Source organism: Schistosoma haematobium, chromosome 3 (assembly GCF_000699445.3).
Source record: "Schistosoma haematobium chromosome 3, whole genome shotgun sequence".
Classification (NCBI taxonomy): Eukaryota; Metazoa; Platyhelminthes; class Trematoda; order Strigeidida; family Schistosomatidae; genus Schistosoma; species Schistosoma haematobium.
Window position 1 is genome coordinate 26642572 of NC_067198.1, and position 19729 is coordinate 26662300.

Genomic DNA, 19729 nt, shown 5'->3' on the forward strand with positions numbered 1-19729 from the left:
TGGAACGTTCGAACAATGTGGGAAACCGGGAAGACCAGTCAAATAGCAATGGAAATGAGGAGATACAACTTAGCAGTACTGGGAATCAGCGAAACCCACTGGACCCAAGCTGGACAGAAAAGGCTAGCTACGGGAGAGATGCTGCTATCCTCCGGTCACGAAGAGGACAATGCTCCACACACTCAGGGAGTCGCTCTTATGCTGTCCAAAGTAGCACGAAATGCACTTGTAGGATGGGAATCTCACGGATCCAGAATCATCAAAGCATCATTCAAAACAAAGAAGGAGGGATCTTAATGAATATTATCCAATGTTATGCACCCACCAATGATAGCAACGACGACATTAAAGATCAGTTCTACGAGCGGCTGCAGTCAGTGATAGAGAAATGCCAAAGAAAGGACCTCACCATTCTAATTGGAGATCTAAATGCCAAAGTCGGAATAGACAACACTGGATATGAAGATATTATGGGACGACATGGACTGGGAGAAAGAAACGAAAATGGAGAAAGATTTGCAAATCTATGTGCATTCAACAAATTGGTCATAGGAGGCACAATATTTCCACACAAGCGTATACACAAGGCTACATGGATCTCACCAGACCACGCTACAGAGAACCAAATAGATCATATTTGCATCAACAAAAAATTCCGAAGGACAATGGAAGATGTGAGAACCAGGAGAGGTGCTGACGTAGCTTCAGATCACCACCTAGTTGTAGCCAATTTGAAACTGAAGCTAAAAAAGAACTGGACAAGTGGACAAACAGCAATACAAAGGTTCAATACAGCCTTCCTTCGAGATACTGTCAAACTCAATGAATTCAAGATAGCTCTTAACAACAGGTTCCAAACGGATAGGACATACATTACGCAAATCGTCAAACTGCATCACGAGACAAGCCCTAACTTGGAATCCTGAAGGGAAGCAAAAAAGAGGAAGGCCAAAGAACACATTGCGTCGGATAATAGAAGCAGATATGAAAAGGATGAATTACAACTGGACGGAGCTAGAAAGGATTGCCCAGGACAGGGTTGGATGGAGAATGCTGGTGAGCGGCCTATGCAACTTCACGAGGAGTAACAGGCGTAAGTAAGTAAGTATCATTCTGAGTCGTTTGAAGTTTTTCTTTGACTGAAAATACCTCGGTAGTAGAAGGTTTCGTAATTTCTAAAATGCGGTCAGCAGATGCAGCTAGCTCGTCTAAGTCGTTGTTCTGAAACGAGACCAGAACTGCTTGCACCTGTTGGGGAAGTTTTGACAAGAAGAGTTGTTTGAATAGACCTTCGTCGTAAGTTCTTGGGCCTATTACCTCTCTCATCCGTTGCAACATGTCCGTCGCAGAACCGTGTTGCAGGTCGATGTTATTGAAGAGTTGATCTAACCTTTGTCGATCGGTTAGGTCTCCTCGTTTAAGAATCGAGCATTTTAAGATTTCGTAAGGATCGGAAACATCACTACTAAACATACTAGGTGTTACGTACCTGTTGAGTTCGCGCGGTAGTGCCTTGACTACTGCGAGGAACTGTGCACGTGTGTCGATCACGCCGTGCTCGGAGAAGTCGGCTTCTGCGTAGCAGAACCAGGCTTCGATGTTGTCGGGCCAGAAAGGCATCAGTTGAAACGAAGGTGGGGACAAAGTCTTAAGCTTGAGTACTTTAGGTGTCTGTTCAGTCATGATGAAGTATGAAGTACGATAATGAACGAGGGGAAAAAATATATATATCCAAGAAAAAACACGAAAAAAAATCACAATGTTTAAAAAAAATAAAAAATAAGGCAACGATATATAAAAATCCCAAAAAGGAACAGACTCACAGTTGCAATTAGGTGTACCAGATCACGTCGGGTTCACCAATGATGATGTCACAGGTATTCAGTGTTTGACAACGCTTCTATCAGTAACACCTTCTAATATATTTCGTTCCCACCAAGAGAAATCAAAAGACAGAGTCGAGGAGATCGGAAGAGTATATTTGGCGATGACCAATATACCGGAATTCTCTGATCTAATCTGGCTAGCGATTGCGGTTGATGTTGAGCACGGCGTTACCACACGTGATCTGGTGCGGATGCATGACCGAGCGCCTTCAGCTAGATGAGTCCACTAAAACATATGGTCAGCATCCAATGTCGAAAACTTACAGGGCTATTTACTTTGGGGATTTATTTACCGCTACAAGATGAATGGAAAAGCGTCGGTTCACTGTGAACCGTTTGCAGCTGAGAGTGAAACTTTGAGCTGTCGTTGAAAGCGTTCTACAAACCCGTTTGCTTCTGGGCGGTAGATGGTCAATCGGAGTCGCACGACTCCTAATAGTGTAACCAGAAATCGGAAAAGTTCAGATTTCAAGTGACGTCCACTGATTGAGCGATATTTGAAGGCTGTCGAAATCTGCTACCCATCGTTTGATGAGGGCGTGGGCCACTATTTCAGTAGTAATATTCTTTATGGATACTGCTTCCGGCCATCGAGTAAAACGGTCTACGCAAGTGAAGATATAGGAGTATCCATTTGAATCTGGCACAGGTCCTACTAAATCCAGATGAAAATCGTCGAAAAGAGCATTTTCAGTTGTGTAAGAGCCTAATGGACATTTGTTGTGTCCAATCACCTTGGATTTCTATCAGCTTACACAAGAGTGTGCCTGTAGTGGCATTGGACCATAACCACACAATCCTCAAAGCTAAATACGAGATTACTCGGAAGATAGATATTCAATATTTAACTGGGAGAAATACCTAACGATGGACAAGGCGGGAAGAATGAGTTGAATGAATTGGTGTTGATCGAATCGCATGGCTCGGCCATGCAGGCGTGGTCCATGTTACCTTATATCTTTTAACCATATTAAATATACTGACCTATCTCTAGCCTAAGCTTGTTCTCCATCATGTATTGGTAATTGTTATGATGCAATGAGTTCGTGTAGACGATGACGTAACTTCCACGTAAGATCTTATAGATTATGCAGTTATATATGACAAATCTACAATTTTAGGATTAGGTTTATTGTTCGAGCAGTACTAATATCATAGTAGACCATAGTTCTACATGCCCACTCTCTCATATTTTTATTCATACTAGGCCAGCAAAATCGTCCTGCTATGAGCTTGATGGTTGCACGAATACCTGGATGAGAACGTTTGTGTAACGTACTGAAGATTTTGCGCCAATAATGTTTGGACACGACCGAACGATCCCTACCTGTAGATGTGTCCCCATTTATTTAATAGGCAGTTTCAAAGTTGTTGAAATCAACTCGTGCTGTAAAACGTTGTCTCCTTTTTTTGTGCTGAATGAATTTAGGAAGATCGATTTATTGGAAACTTTTTAATGAAGTCATACGAAACAAAGCGTCTGCCGCTACATTCTTTAGGGCAGAAATGTGTTGTATGACCAAAGTGAGCTGAGAAATGTAGTCTAGTTGTCTGAAGCTGAACTCAAAGAGAAGGAGAGGTGTTTGTAATCGGTAAAAAATAATGAATTCTCGGCCTTCTACGATGTTTTTAAAGTGCCGAAGATTTAAATAAACAACACTATCTCCCTAGCAAGTGGCTATCAGAACTTAGTAGTTGATTGAATAAAGCGATGGCCTTTGAAGCGAACGGTACTGGGTTCAAGTCATAGGGTGAACATCAAATATAGGATGCCGGTACATCCAGCAGACGAGTCCCAAATAGGATAAAACGGTCACCCTGGATTCCGCAGCTGGACATTATCTTTGCTTGTAGTCTAGAGAATAGCTTAAAATTACATCTGAAGGAAATTGCTTCCATCACCGAATGATTCTTAAATCTATCATATGTTCCAATTCGTTCATAACCAACCTCATATTTTCGGGTGCTAGTCGGCGCGCTTTCGAGAATACAGGTGGTACTGTGGTCGTGATGTGGTGTGTAACATTGCTGTCCACACATGGCGATTCCGGTTGTGTTTGGTATATCTCAGGGTACTTTTCGAGTATTTGTTGGTAGTACGGATCGATCGTCTGCCTTACTATGACTGGGGATAATCCACAACCGAAAAAAGAAGTTACACAGATAGACTAGTAATTCCGTCTAGCAACCTCCGTTTGCGCGTGTCGAGAAGTAGTTTATGATGTTGTAGCAGGTTTATACCAATGATTGGCATAGAAACATCTGCAGCAACGAAGATCCAGTGAATGGGTTTGCGTAAGTCCATGTTGTGGTACAAAAATCGCTTACTATAGGTGGCGACCGGTTTCCCATTTATCGCCCGTAAGTTGAAAACTGCTTCATGTAGTCGATCGTTAGAATTTGCTGGAAAAACAATAACTTTGCGCCAGTGCCAACAAGGTAGCGAACTATCGTAATCACATCGGTGATATATAACAGACGACTACGGTTGTCATTATCGGATAGTGGCCTGGAAGTTTCAAGTAACAATTTCCTTGTCAATCAGTTTGAGGCTTGGGAAACTGCAGGGTTTTCCACAAATTCGAGAAGATTTACTGTACTGATTATGAAACCAGAAACACTCAGGATTATCTGTCTCTCGTAATCTAGAGACAGATGGTATCCATGATCACACCTTCCAGGAGTTTGAGATCGTCTATAGTTATGACGATTACTAAAGCAACGTGTCAGAGCATGACAGAGTTCCGTAACGTTATTTTGTGTCGTTTGAGCTTCTCTTAGACTGAATAGATGTCGACGTCGTAAGTTCTCGTGATCTACAGAACTCGATCGGCAGATGCAGTCGGCTTGTCTACAGCGTTGTTTTGAAATGAGACGAGCGCTGCTTGCACTTGTTGGGGAAGCTGAGACAAGAAAAGTTGTCTAAACGGGCCTTCGTCGAAGATCCATTGACGAAAGATCTCTCCCATTCTTAGTAAAATGTCTGTTGCTGAGCTATGTTGTTGAGGAGTTGGTCTAACCTTTGTCGATCGTTTTTCTTCATTAGTAAAACAATGCGTGCTTGTTTTGAGCATGGATACTAAACCATGTTGTTAGTTAATACCAATTTATGTGTCTGGTATAGGTTTAGCGAATGAATTTCTCTAAGCAAAATCTGAAATTACCTATAGATTATTAATTTCTAATTGTTTTCTCTAATGAATTCATAGTGTATGTAAACCGTGAATTACTGTCATTATTCTAAACGTCGCAATTGGATTTCCCACAGATTTCATAGTAATAGTCGAAGTTAGTGAATCAGTTTATATTGTGTTTACTATTCGTTTTCAGAGACTAAACGACTAAGTAAAAGTGTAGAAACGTTGAAGAATGAAGGCCGTTGTTTAAACATATAAAATACTTATGACTACATTCAGTCAGACGCTATTCCATTTCCGTATTGAATTTACCACTCATAACAAAGTTTGATCGGTTTTTTTCATGATTGATTTGTTATTTTTCAGAGTAGCGTTGACTAGGCTAAGAATCTATCTATATGTTTTCTGATATGCAACTTATGGCTTCTGTCAATCAATCGCTAATCTGAAACCTTTCCAATATACAAGTCTATACTAGTGAACAGCTTATTAGATTTCTGGATATAGAAAATTATGTGAACGAACAATTTACAGGTTGATGATAACTGTGTTTAATATTAATCACTTCCACGTTTGTCCATGTAACGAATTATTTAAATATAAATATAACAACTAGATGCAATCTTCGAATTATTTTGCAAAAGAACGCTACAAGCGATGAGTTCGTAGCGTCTCAGATCCCGTTAAGGCTTGGTGAAAGTTCATATTCTTTCTGACTACAAATCTTGCAATTATTCACCCGAATATACTGTTACAGTGAAGAAAGTCATATATACGAAGCAACAGGTTGGCGAAACTTCTAAACTGGTTCAGTACTTATAAGTTCTCACAACGAAACCAGTACTTGTAAACCAAACACATAGTTATTTCTAATTGTCACAAATAGCCACCTGTTGAGATTATCGAATAAACGTTCCCATGAAACTACGATAAAAACAAAAACAAAAATTGTGCAAAAGTTTATTGATAAGTCATCACTACAGGTAAAGAAAGAACAACATTTGATGCAGAAAAATGAGTTTATAAGTTGAATATATAATTAAGCAGAAAATGCAAGCACAATGAAGTTATAACAAACATTATCATGAATTTAATAATACTTATAATTAACAGTTCCTGTCACGTCTCCATAGTTTCTTATATTTTGAACCATGCTTTTGTCGTAAAGAATACTACACAAAAATAAAAAGAACCTGAAGTTTTACATAGTTATTGACGACCGTAATTGATATTGTATGATAACTAGAAGTATTCAGATTATTGTACAAACTATAAATCTTCGAAAAAGCTCAATTTAAACCAAACACCTTTCTTAATGCTTGGATTGTGAAACCAGGATTTGGCGAAGTTGTGAAAAAAATTCAGGCCACTTTGAAAAAGAAGCAATGACTACTAGTGCATAGTATTTGCCAAGAAACGGACCACAATAGTCTGCATGAATTCCCTCCCAGGCCTCAGACGATACTAGCCATGGATTCCACTTCAAAGCCTGAGTTTTCAACCAATGACATTTTTTACAATTGCTTGCTGTACGACATATATCTGCATTTATCTCTGATCACCAACATGTGAGCCTTGCCAAGGACTTCGTACCACATCAAAATCTAATGATTTCAAGTTCTTGAGTGAAATAATAAACTCCCCGAAATAACACATTTTAAGTCAGGTATTACTAGGTAAGCATAATCGGACGTATCGTATTTGGAATTCAAAATCAGATAGACATCAATACAAAAAGAATTATTAGTTCATACAAACATCACACTAGTGTTTTTGATTATCCCAAAAATGATGGACTTTTCAACAGAAAATACTATGATTCTGGTTAAAAAAAGAACAAACTGGTAATAATTATTGTTCTAATTTATTTTTATACGTTCTAGAGTCATAACAATATTTAACACATTCGGTCGATCAATAATGTGTACTTTACAATAAGGTATACCTTCAAATATTCTAGCGTACTTTGCAACATTTTTCTCATATTCCACCTGAGGTTTTTTAAAAAAGATGAGAAAGCAAAATAATTGTTAGAAAAAACAATACTGCATCAAGCACTAGAATAAAACGGATTATTAAATAAAGATAATAGATGAAAAACTACTACATGTAAAATAAGTATAAATACGATTATACAATTTTAGTAAGTGATATCGTCCAACAGATCTTCATTGAAGTACCTTTATTTGGATAATGGATGATATTTCCTATACGAATGTGGATGTTTAAAAGTTATTATAAGCAGTACAACATTAGCTGTATATTAGTAATGCTAGTTAATTTTCGCCTAAACAATGAACACAATAATACAGAGCAAAATTATATGTATTTGTGGACATGTATAAGAATCAACGTATAGATTGACTAATTCTAAAAATAAGCAATAATATTCGAGATGTTTTCAATAACATGTTTAATGTCCTTATTCATCAAGTAATTTTGAGAAAATGTGACCAACCAGATCAATAATAACTTGTCATCAATTAATTATTCTTTGAACTTAACTGCAAACAGAAAGCGGTCTCATAATGACAAAAATTCAGATGGTATTTAAAACCTATATATGTGAATTTCTTCTACCTTTTATAAATATGTGAATTACTTCTTGTGTAGCTTCAAATATTTAGGAAACTGCTTTCAAACCAATACTATTCATTGAAAGGTGAACAAAATTAGGAAGCCTGTGACAAACTGTGGTGTTTGAACGAACTAATAATACCTTTGTACTTGTGAATGCTCGATTTCGAATTCCAAATACAATACATCCGCTTGTGCTTGTGTCTTACTTCTTAATTCAATTGAGTTATTTCTGGGACTCTTAGTTCATACTACAATTCAAATAATCCAAAGCATTATATTGGCGTCGCGATGGAGCCTGTAATGGAAAAGTTAGACATTCATTCAACTTCGGAAGCTTTTGAAGATTACTTTGAAAGGTTCGAAATCTGGGCTATGACCAAGGAAGATGACGAGGATGTTAATATTGTGGCACACTTCCTCACATTCATTGGGAGAGAAGCATACAGCTTATTAAGAATTCTGACTATGCCGGAAAAGCCTATCTCGCTTCCTAATACAACTCTCAAGGAACTGCTGCTAGACTATGTTAATTATACAAATTTCGAATGCGGTAAAGGAGGAAGATTTCGTAAAATGATTCATGAGGATATAAAAAACACCACTACATTAGTACGTCATCCTGACCCAGTGCATACTCAAGGTTATGCAGACAATTCATTGAGGAGTCGCGATGCAGTTCACGAAGATGGGGACAAGTTTGGTTAGTGTTTGTCCTGTTGCAAGTTCCACTCTTCTAATTCATGTCAATTTCGTAATTCTAAGTGCTTCAAATGTCGTGATATTGGACAAGTTCAGTCAGTTTGTAATGCTAATGTTCATTTTACTGCAACTAATATTAAGTCTTGTAATTCTGATTCTACTGAGTCGAGTATTCATGATGATCATTCATCTTTATCAACGATTTCAAAAGACAGTGTAGTCATATGGCAGTTCAGAGTTAAATGAAATCCAGAATTCTTGTGAGACAACAGTTCCTAATCAACCGATTTATCAGAATTCTCATGCTATTGTACCAGGTATGGCTTTTCCTAATAATTCACATATTTCTAATGAAATTACTTGCAATTCTGAGGAAAATATGTTAAATGAACCTAATCATGATCGAAAACCTGATGTGGTTTGGATAGATGCTGATTTTTCTAACGATCCTACGCTCTGCAATGACAGTCCTAATGAATTTCATAAGAATATTTCAGAAGAATCAAATCCTGATGTCATATCATATATTACCTATCCTCATAATGCATTTGATCCTTGTGAAAAACCTGCTCAATGCGAAGCACGAGTACTAAGTGACCTCGAGTTTGATTACATTTCGGATGATTTCATATCAACTGCTGTTTACCCTTATCACAAAAACAGTTCTAATGTTTACTCTAAACAATGTGAGAAATATGTTTTAAATGAAGCCACATTATTCATAACTTGGGATATAAAGATCCAACATTATTTCGTGGGGGAGGATAGTGTTGAAAAATCTATGGTTTGAATTCTAGATATTAATGATTTCAGTACAAAACCGACATGCTTGTTGTATACAATTCCAGGTGAGTCTGTTCCGATTTCGTTTGTTAATTCCAATACTAATGAGCACTTTCTAGATACTACAAAGTTTTTATCTTATACAATGTCGGACAGACTCAGGATGAACTTAAGAAGACGTACAACCGATTACAAACACTTATACTTCTATTTAAGCTGTGGCGGATGTGGTGTTTGAACGAACTAATAATACCTCTGTACTTGTGGAATGCTCGATTTCGAATTCCAAATACAATACATCCGCTTGTGCTTGTGTCTTACTTCTTAATTCAATTGCGTTATTTCTGGGACTCTTAGTTCGTGCTATAATTCAAACATTTTGAAACATTATACAAACGTAAGAGCAACGAAACGGAGAATAAGATTTAGTAATATGATCAAGAAGATGACTGAAGTTTCGATTTTGTCGGAATTTGCACGCCTTGGTATTTCACACAGAAAATGAGATGATATGGCGAGACTATAATTTATAGACGAATCAATCAGATATAAGATAACACATCTTGGATTTTGGCATGAAATTCACTCATCCATTCGGTTAAATAGCGTTTTGACATTTTAGCTGATGAGAACCCTAAATCTAATTCCTCACCCTAACCATCAACTGAAAATCATAATTCTAGTCCCTTACACTGGTTTATAACCCTCATTTAGTCCTAGTTTGTAGGTAGACGTTCTGAAGATCAGTTTAGCTTCGTCCAAAGGTCGTCTATAAATCATAGTCTCACCGATTATATTATTGACATGACAGTAAGCAAATAGAAAACATTAATAACAATGAACTGGTAGTATATATACAATAAACCGATGAGCGGAAAACTGAATCACAGACGTTTTGTAACGTAGTTCGAGTTGCTTCTTGAGAAAGGTTTTTCAGATGGCACTTCAAATTAATAAACGTTTAAACTTGTGAACTATCGATGAGTATATACAGTAGTATCGAGAGTTTGCAACAAACGCCTTTGAAAGGGCAGATGATCATTGTATAAATTGGGGAATAGTTTTTTCTCAACAATTTAGTTGTTGTAAATGACTAACTGCAGGTGATTGTAATTGTTTTGGCCGAGACAAACAGATGTGTCAGTGAACGATTTTTAAATGTGTAGAGAAATAATAATTAAACTAACGATTGAGCATCAGCTATGGAAATTGAAATCGTACTCCTACGAGTCAGTTATATGGTATGTCATACTAGGGCGCATTAAAATGTATTATTTATTTGAAATGATTGAGTCAATTCATTGTGTAATACGTACAAAGAATATTAATTGTTTGACTGCAAATTCAATTTAATAATTACGTTCCCCACCATGAAATCGGTTTATAAGACTCCCTGTCACAGATTTTGTGATCTCTGGTATTTTCGTCACTGTAGGGTACATTAAACTAAGTGAAAACCACGAAATAATGGGTGAGCGATTTGAACAGCAACTGTTTTATTATTGTAATGTGCACACAGATATTTTAACAAGTGATAAAATGGGTAGTGTTGTATTATGGTGCTGAATAAAAACTCTTGACGTAAATAATACATGACAATTAAGTAGGTATGTGATATACGACAACCAATATATTAAATACAAGGAAATTAAATTAAATCCGAATATATAAACTTCTATTGCACTCACGTACCTTCCCCAAATTTCGCAACTGCTGTTCACCGCCATCCGCTTTCGTAGTCGTAGACTGTATATTTTTTTTCGACAATAATTTTTTAAGATGTTTCAATTTAATAATTATAACTACAAAATGATCTGCTTGTAAAAAATCTTCTGCCTGTTTCACCCGGACTCTAAACATATTATCGTCTATATTAGAACTAAATTCAATCACTTTTACTCGAGTTTTCCCCTGCAAATTAATCCCATATTTACGTAATGATTTGTTGACATTTGATGTATCATCTTTGGAAATCAGTTGAAGTAACGGAGGTTGTATATCATCACTAATCTATAAATATGTAAAAAAAAGTATGAAATTATTTAATGAAACTTTGAATATGGTTGTATGCGTTTCAATTCATCTATCACAAATAAAAACATCCGACGTAAGTTTATTGGAATTTTCTTAAGGTTAAGTCCGACCGTTATCTGAAAGACATTCAGCATAATGAAGTTCGACTATAGTTTATTCTTGTGATAATACTGGACTAAAGTAAATTTTACTGAGGTTTTCTAAAGCTACATGGAGCTCCAATTCAATAAGTGTTTAAGGCTATGAACTGATAGTTTCTCACGAGTGCGTAAAACTGATCAGTCCTCCGTGGGATTGAATCGTTTCTGAAACTAAGACGGGTTTGGAATCTCCAAGTATTTCTTTTTACCCCTTAAATTGCTTGTTTAGAAACTGTAAGTTTAATACTTCAAAGATGTTCACGCTTTACCCTATCCCACACTGTTTATGAAGACATAGTTGTACAAGAACAGGGTGTGCAGAGATGACAGATTTTCAATGAAATGAGCTTAAATATCAAATGACCTTTCCATAATTCTAGTAAACACCATAAAATCAGGAACTTTGTGTCGATTGTATCATAAAATATAGAAAATGGAAAAATTCCTCATGGGGTTCTAATTGCTTTCAACTTAATATAGTACCAATAGACGAGTACATGAACCGGTTCTTATTGGGTTGTCCACTGAATTAGTTTAAGTTAATCATCCATACTATATTTAGTCACTTAGTTGTTTTAAATGAGTAAAATTCAGTTCAAACTGAGGTTCAGATACCCATTACCTACTTACGCCTCTTAACCGTCGCAAAGGAGCATAGGCCACCCAACAGCATTCTCCATCCCACCCTGTCCTAGGCAATCCTTTCCAGTTGTTGCCACTTGCTATTCGCTCTTTTGATGTCTGCTTTCAAATTCATGGCGCAGTGTCTTCTTTGGCCTTCCTCTTTACCGTTTTCCTTCAGAATTCAAAGTTAGTGCTATATTTTCATGCTAGTTCCTTCGTCGTATCATAAAGCTGTTCCATATTTCCTTCTCTTACAGCTTTTTCAGCGGTTGTTGCTAGCTTCTCCACGTATTTCTGCTTGTCAGCTATAATAGTCTTATTCACTTGCTTGTTTGCTTCAGTGTATCCAACTTGTGTCTTCAATGTCTCTGTTCTTGTTCGACTGTTGTTAATTACTGTCCTCTTGTTCTTCTTTTCTTGAATCTTGTCCAGGGTTTCCATAGAGATCCATTCCTTAAGATGACACTTCTTGAGGCCCAGAACTTGACATGTTGGAGTTAGTGCTTCTTTAACCCCTTCCCACTTGTCCTCCATAGTAGCCGCCTCTTCTCTGGGTAGATCTTGTAGGGCGTGGAACCTGTTGTTGAGAGCTACCTTGAGGTCGTTGAGTTTGTCAGTATCTTGAAGGAAGGTTGCATTGGATCTTTGTAATACTGTTTCTTCAGTTGTCCAATGCTTCTTTAGCATTAGTTTCATCTGGGCAACCACCAGTTGGTGGTGATCTGGAGCTGTGCCAGCTCCTCTTCTGGTTCTCACGTCTTCTAATGACCTGAATTTTTCGCTGATGCAGATACGACTGATCCGATTCTCTGTGGTGTGATCCAATGAGATACATGTAGCTTTGTGTATGTGTTATATCTAGAGCTTATATTCTGAATATGCCGCGTATAACTTGAGTATTCGACGCTAGAACACTCCTAAGTCGTAAAGGAGAAGACAAGTGAAAGGAGTGTTATTCCAAATAGTGTCAATTATGGTACAAGACTGTCAGGTATTTGTAGTTTTCTATAAAAGCGAAATCATCATTGCTGAAAAAGGATATCAAATGGTTCTGGTCAACAGAATGCCAAGAAGCATTCCTAAAACTAAAACAACTATCATCAAGCCTTCTGCTTACACACTGTGATCCAGATCTTCCAACTGTGGTCGCAGCAGATGCGTCAAACTACGGAATCAGGGCAGTAATTTCATATACCTAGCCTGACAGGTCTATGAAGGCAATCGTCCACGCTGCACGGTTGCTGACTATTGCAGAAAGGAACTACAGTCAGATAAAGAAAGAAGTCCTCTCCATTATATTCGCTGTAAAAAGTTCCACAAGATGCTGTTTGGTAGACAGTTCACCTTACTAACAGACCATAAACGGCTACTGACAGTTTTGAATCCAAGAAAGATCTCCCTGTATATACAAAAACCGTCTACAGAGATGGGCAACTACACTGCTTGACTATGATTTCAAGATAAAGTATCAACCGATAACGGATTTCGGACAGTCAGATGCCCTCTCAAGATTAATTAGTTCCCATGCAAAACAAGAAGAAGAGGTGCTTGAAGCTTCCATAGATGTTGAAGCTGAGGTTCACACAGTACTGGCAGACGCAGTTTCCAGACTTCCGGTCACATTCGAAGCCATGAAAGAAGCTAATGAGAAGGACAATGCGTTGAAGGTTGATCGCCACTGTCTACTCAACAAGTGGCCTGTGTGAGACTTGGGAGTGTTCTAGCGTCGAATGCTCAAGTGTGCGCAGCATTTTCTTCTTCGTGATCAGAGTACAACAGCATCTTTCCCGAATCTATACTTTGCTGTCCAGTTTGGACCCAATGGGTTTCGCTGATTCCGAGCACCACCAAGTTGTATCCCCTCGTTTCCGTAACTATTTGATTGATCGTCCCGGTCTCCCACATTGTCCGAACATTCCATGTACCGATATAAGTTGTTACTCTGATTGTTAGAAGGGGCATCGACCTCGTGACTTCGGAAGAATATTGACTTCCATCATGAGGCGCCATAAATCTTCCTTGAACTCGGAGGGTAGAGTTTAATTGGTATAAATTATTTATTTTGGTTAGTGCTTTTTAGCAAGGTTGTGTTGTACGAGATGGGGGTCGACGGCCACACACCCAACCCTTCCCCTTTGCCCGGGCTTGGGACCGGCAGTAGATCTAGTAGAGCTACAAGCGGAGTTGAGGTTCATATAGCATGATATTAATTGTTCCCGTGTTATAAAAAGAGGACAAGAAAAAATCTTAATAAGACATATAAAGCAAATAAATAAATTCTAAAACTTACAAAGTTAACTGAACAATGGGTTTTCCTAATCACTTTTTGTATATCACTTGACAATACAGTAATAAATTCGGATGGTTTATCAGGAGTAAAATTAAAATATTGTTGTACACGTGTTGGTAAATTATCTAATCGTAATCGAACTGATGATGATTTCATTAGTATTTTATAACCATTTGGTTTGTTTATTTCATCAGACTTCGTTGATAACGGTGAAGGTGATATTAATAATAGGGAAGTAGCGGTCATTAGATGACAAACAGTTTTACATTTTTGTTTATACGATATAATCAAGTGGGGTATACATTTCGGTAGATTCATGAAAATATAATTTATTTTCGATATTTCTTTTTTCTATATTTGAAAGGTTGCTTTGCTAGAGTAAGGGAATTAAAGTACTAACAATTATAAGAAACAATGAATAATCAAATATTTTACACATGTAGATCTAATCTTTTGTCAATTTTTAAAGAATTGCATATAGCCATTCAAATAGTAAAATGAAAAAAACTGCTTATCAAAAAGTTATGCATTTTAAAAAAAGTATATCATTTTGAAACAATCTAGTTAAGTGTCTACTTCTCATCAATAGTAACTGGAAGGTGAAATACGGGAGGCTAGCTAAAACACACAGATTAGTTCTTCAGAGTATAAGCAAAATAATTAATGTAGGACAATTAGTGGGTGTAATTTTTCACTATATATCAATCTTTAAATCATTGGAGTTTCTAAAACAATGACCTTGATGTAAACTGACGACGTACTGTTAAGACTGGAAACGGATTGCATCTATTCCAATAAGATAACAAGATTAAGTCACTAAACTAAAGCACTAATTCTTTTATCACTTATGAATGCAACTAAAACTTATTCAGAAATCTTGGTGCTTACAGTAAAAGTGGATGATGAGTGTTAAACTCGACGACAGCAATGCAGAATACGACACGAAAAGTTTATATGAAACATAAAATACTGTGGATTATACATAATGGGAACTGCCATAATCAACAAGTACCCATGCATACAAATGATTGATTCGAACAAACGTTTAAGTTGAAATTGTGTTAACCTTCACTAACTCGGAAAATATAGTCCGTCATGATCTTAAGGTATCCCACAATCAGACATCTCTTACATCAGGGATATATATATATATATATATATATATATATATATATATATATCAAATTCTCAAAAGATAAAGAATAATTTTAATAAAACTTTTTACAATCCAACACGAAGATCTGAATCGATCACACCATTATTTTATTTAAAAACCTATCGTTAAAGTGTACAGACAAGTCTTTTCAACAAAGAAAAAACGGAATATTCAAAATGTAACAAATCCTGCTGGTTAGAATTTTTTTAAGTTATCATACAACTTCACTTTTCATTGTAACTGGAAGATATTAACTAGGTAAATATAAATGAATATCCAACTAGAATTAAATCAAAGTGCAACTGACGGAAACATATGAATAGCGATTATTTTTACAAACAAGATATATAATACATTTACATGAACTGATCCCTAGTGCTGACTGTATTCTATCTCTCATGTTGCAATGTACCCACTAGGATAAGTGACCTGGTATCTATTTATCGACAAGACAATGAATTGAGGTTTTGTGAAATTTATGATCAGTCGAAGGTAATATCACCTTTTGTTAGGCAGTGAACGATACGGATTCGAATCCTACGTGAAAGTTCAATTGCTTCAAAATTAGAGAAAAGCCTTAATATTAAGCGATTTGTTTGTTGTTTGAACACATAGATATTGGTACAAGGAAGTACCAAATACATATACGCCACACTAATCTCATTTGATTTGTGAGAGGGCTGCGATACTGCCCGGGTGCCCAAACCGAAGCGAGAATTTGGGCGGAACCTTTGCTTCTAGTTCTTTGAACACTCAATGGTGAGCTATAGCCTTTACGTACATACCAAGACAAATACTCAGTTGGTCAGACAGAAATAGATGTAGACCTTGTGGACAAGAACTATGTGACCTTTCATTTTGTTTTGATATGTTTGAATTAAAATATGAAAACTAGACTGTGCGGTTGGAATGACAAATAATTAACATACTTGGTAGCTAAATTGAAATGGAATTCTCAAAAATAAAATCTTGATTCGAAAGCTAAATCAGAAAGTTGTGAATAGAATCAAGTAATTATAAAATCTAACATTAAAATTATTTGACCCATCTGATTAATAAATCGAAATGAATTGGATACTTTATTCCTGTTACGAGTCACATTAGCAATGTTTGAATTAAGTTCATCGATACGTTACTAAAGTCCAACTGTACTTGAAAGGTTAGAAACATAAAACCGTGTCACATGGAGTTATAAGTATTACACTAATAACTACATCACCAATGAAATCTAGGTACATACGATCTACTAGTGCCTAATACAGGATGAGACTTGAGTTTAGTATTCCACCACTAGTTATCAATTAACAGATTAAGTGATAATAATGAAATTAGCTCTAAAATAGGTCATAAATTATAACTGTATTACTCAATAATAAAAAGTGAAATTTAAACAAGATTTTAAAAAATAGGTGTATTCCCATTTATGCTGTGCATACAAGCTCATCATTAGGCGTCCATTCACTTAGAAATCCAAAGTACAAGTGTAACTACGTACTCAAGTAATGTAATGCCGTGATTGAGTACATTTTCAAATACTAGCCGAATAAGAGTAGTAAGAGCAGATTTCGAACATGAAATCGGATAGTTGGAAACCAAATGCTTAAAACACTAAGCCACGTAATAACAGGTTACTGTATTATGTAAAGAGCCAGGTGATTTGTGTTAGGGCCACTAATACTATCGACCTATCGAAACCGTTATAGGTCGTAGTGATTAAGTGTTGAGTTGTTGATTGAAATTTGAGAGATTGAACGAATAAACCACAGCTTTAATAAATTATTCAAGATAACGAAAAGTATCAAAGTTTTAAGAAAATAAGATTATATGAATTAAAAGTGACTGTTGCATATAATAATGTTTATATTTACAATAATTAACAATATCCACTCGAAATATTTACAAAAAGGGTAACTGAAAATTTGAAATAGTTATGACTCATGAATCAGATGAAGACGACTCGTTACTATTTTTTGTTTCGTCATACAAATTTTTTAGTCCATTGACAATGAAAGATTGATGATAGTTTAAGTCTTGCACAATTTGCCCGCCTCGATTTTGCTCTAATAACATAACCAAATGACTACGTGCACCATCCAAGCCTTGAGATGACAATGCCGCAAACTCATTCAGTTGCTGTACAGTCATGATCCTATAATCAACAATACCGCCTAAAATGTATACAAAAAATAAAGATGTTGAAGTGATTTAGATTTTTATAATTTTGTTTAAAATTGAAATATTACAACGATAAGGAAACCAAAAGATGGACCACGTGGTTATAAACAGATGTATAAGAAGCTGACCCTAACCACATTTGAATTAATTCTGATAGCTTTTCAAGTACCATAAATGGTTACAATATGACCGTCAGTGTTTTCCAACCGTAACACATCTCAAAGTGGTAAGTTAGATCACTACGTCTTTGAACTACTGAGAAAAATTGTGTCCAAACAAACACTAATCAAATGAATATCTCTTTAGTATTATGGATATTTTGTATGCTGAATAGATTGACTATCAAACAACTCATATTAGTTTTAGTGAACAAAGCAACTCTAAATGAAACAAACAATATGGTTAGTTTATTAGCCTTCAGACTACTTCAGGAAAAAAGGTAAATTGAAGCAAATAAACTTAACTTTTAAGATTCTGATCAATCCGAATCGTAGTATATAAAAGGTAGTATTATTACTGTTTTTATAAAACAAATACTACAGAATTCATATCGAGAAGTGCAAATCAAATTTGTGTGTAGCTAATCACAATGTGGTGTGTACTTCTTGTACGGACAGGTATAAATAGTGTGTATCAGGAATTGAAAGTAGGATTCTTACAGATAGAGAAGGAAAACGAAGAGAAAGGAAAACAGAAAGAAATTAAAATAAAAATACGGATAAAAGGACGATGGAGTTTGCAAGGGACAACTGAGGGAAGATGGATAAATCGTGTATTTAATGTATTTTCATATTTTAGAAATAATGTGTGATTTCATATAATAAAAACAAATTGCTTTGCTCACCCGAGTCTTCGTTCATTACAATAGTAGTGGCAGTTATAAAACTGGCAAATCATATACAACGACTTAAAAACATCTTGTAAATATAAAACCCAACCAACTTCTACAGATGACATTCCTTTGTTTCTTTAAAAAGGGACAGAGTAGTACTAAAAAATATAGGACACTTATGTTATATTAGCAATTAATAGGATAATTAAATAATCATGATCGCTCGGGAAACATAGAATTCAGAAACAAAAACGAATTTTGGATATGAAGAATTGCTCCATAGTATTTTTGTCTAATCGCCTGAGACGGAAAAAATTGAATGCGTTAGCAACGATAACTCCCTCGAATATGTTTTCATAAATACTTGACTACTATTATCTTATATTACTTACTTTCTTAGTAATGATTTATAAAATGATTAATGATATTATCTTTTAAAAAAATCGAAGTCAGGAGATTAGTATTTACGCAAAGCTTAAGGTATATGACACCAGAATACAGACGAATAGAGATTATGTAAGACTCAGCACGACAGTGGCATTAGTTGGCATTAACATGGTTTGAATTATCGCAAAAATGGAGGCTCTCAACAGGTAAGTATCTATTACTAGTTGACTGTAGTATAACATTTAATTAGTTAAATAACAAAACTTCCCTTTACCTACCAAGCAAAAGAAGAAAATGAACTTTTTTGGTTATGTTTATTGCATAACGACATTTTTCAGGAGTAGGCTCAGAAAACAGATACATGTTAGGAATATTTGAATGAAGCATATAGCGTGTAAACATTTCATAACGAGTGCCTTTAGAAGCTTCTCTGTAAAAAAAGCCGGAAAAAATGAATAAGTGATAGAAAAATAAAATAAACAATTCATGATGTTAATTTATTAAGCCTTACAATCTGTTGCAACCTGATGATAAGTATATTAAGTACGATGGTACTGATCGACTCATGAATTGTGTCAAGACGATAACAAATAACAAGGTTTATATCTAGATGAGAATCAATACCTTAAACTATGAGGCATGGTTTTATTCATCAGCTGAAACAATCAAAGATGTGTTCATACAAGCATTGTATAAGTCAGGAAAATATAGAAACTGAAAGACACATGGATTCTGCAGGGTAATATACTTAATGTTTACATGAGAAACGAAAATACAATACATGCCGCAGGTGAGTTGTTCAGTTCAATGCTTAAACTGTATTGACTGGTTGGCTGGTCATAAAAATAACTTGACAAATAATCTTGGATCAATAATACTAGAATAGTTAGGTAAGGCAGGAGAATAAATGCATTTTAAACTTTTTACTGTTCAAATATTAGGTCACAACTTCAAAAACATTTTTGATCAATTTAGATTTGACAACCGGTTAATATCCCTAGTATGC

General features: G+C 35.8%; 2 protein-coding genes across 2 annotated transcripts in view; both read right to left on the bottom strand.

Annotated features, from left to right (window-relative positions):
• Window positions 1–6063: 6063 nt before the first annotated feature.
• Window positions 6064–15307, bottom strand: MS3_00000098 (uncharacterized protein). The gene is made up of 4 exons (XM_051208005.1): window positions 14174–15307; window positions 10778–11095; window positions 6969–7014; window positions 6064–6195 (listed from the first exon to the last, which is right to left on the bottom strand). The coding sequence occupies exons 1-4, from the start codon at window positions 14489–14491 to the stop codon at window positions 6161–6163; spliced, it is 717 nt and encodes a 238-aa protein (XP_051069437.1). The 5' UTR covers window positions 14492–15307; the 3' UTR covers window positions 6064–6160.
• Window positions 15308–15435: 128 nt separating this feature from the next.
• MS3_00005388 (uncharacterized protein) overlaps window positions 15436–19729 on the bottom strand; it is a 32421-nt gene continuing 28127 nt past the window's right edge. The window contains exons 4-5 of the mRNA XM_051213453.1: window positions 19002–19153; window positions 15436–17497 (exon numbers count right to left, since the gene is read on the bottom strand). Coding sequence (XP_051069438.1) covers window positions 17265–17497; window positions 19002–19153 — 385 coding nt within the window. The 3' untranslated portion in view covers window positions 15436–17264. The remainder of the gene's footprint in view (window positions 17498–19001; window positions 19154–19729) is intronic.

Coding starts and splice junctions, on each gene's coding strand:
- MS3_00000098 (XM_051208005.1), bottom strand. CDS start 14,491: ATGAATCTACCGAAATGTATACCCCACTTGATTATATCGTATAAACAA. Junction 11,096..14,173: donor CCCATTGTTCAGTTAACTTT/GTAAGTTTTAGA, acceptor ACATATTTATAG/ATTAGTGATGATATACAACC. Junction 7,015..10,777: donor AGTTGCGAAATTTGGGGAAG/GTACGTGAGTGC, acceptor AAAAAACCTCAG/GTGGAATATGAGAAAAATGT.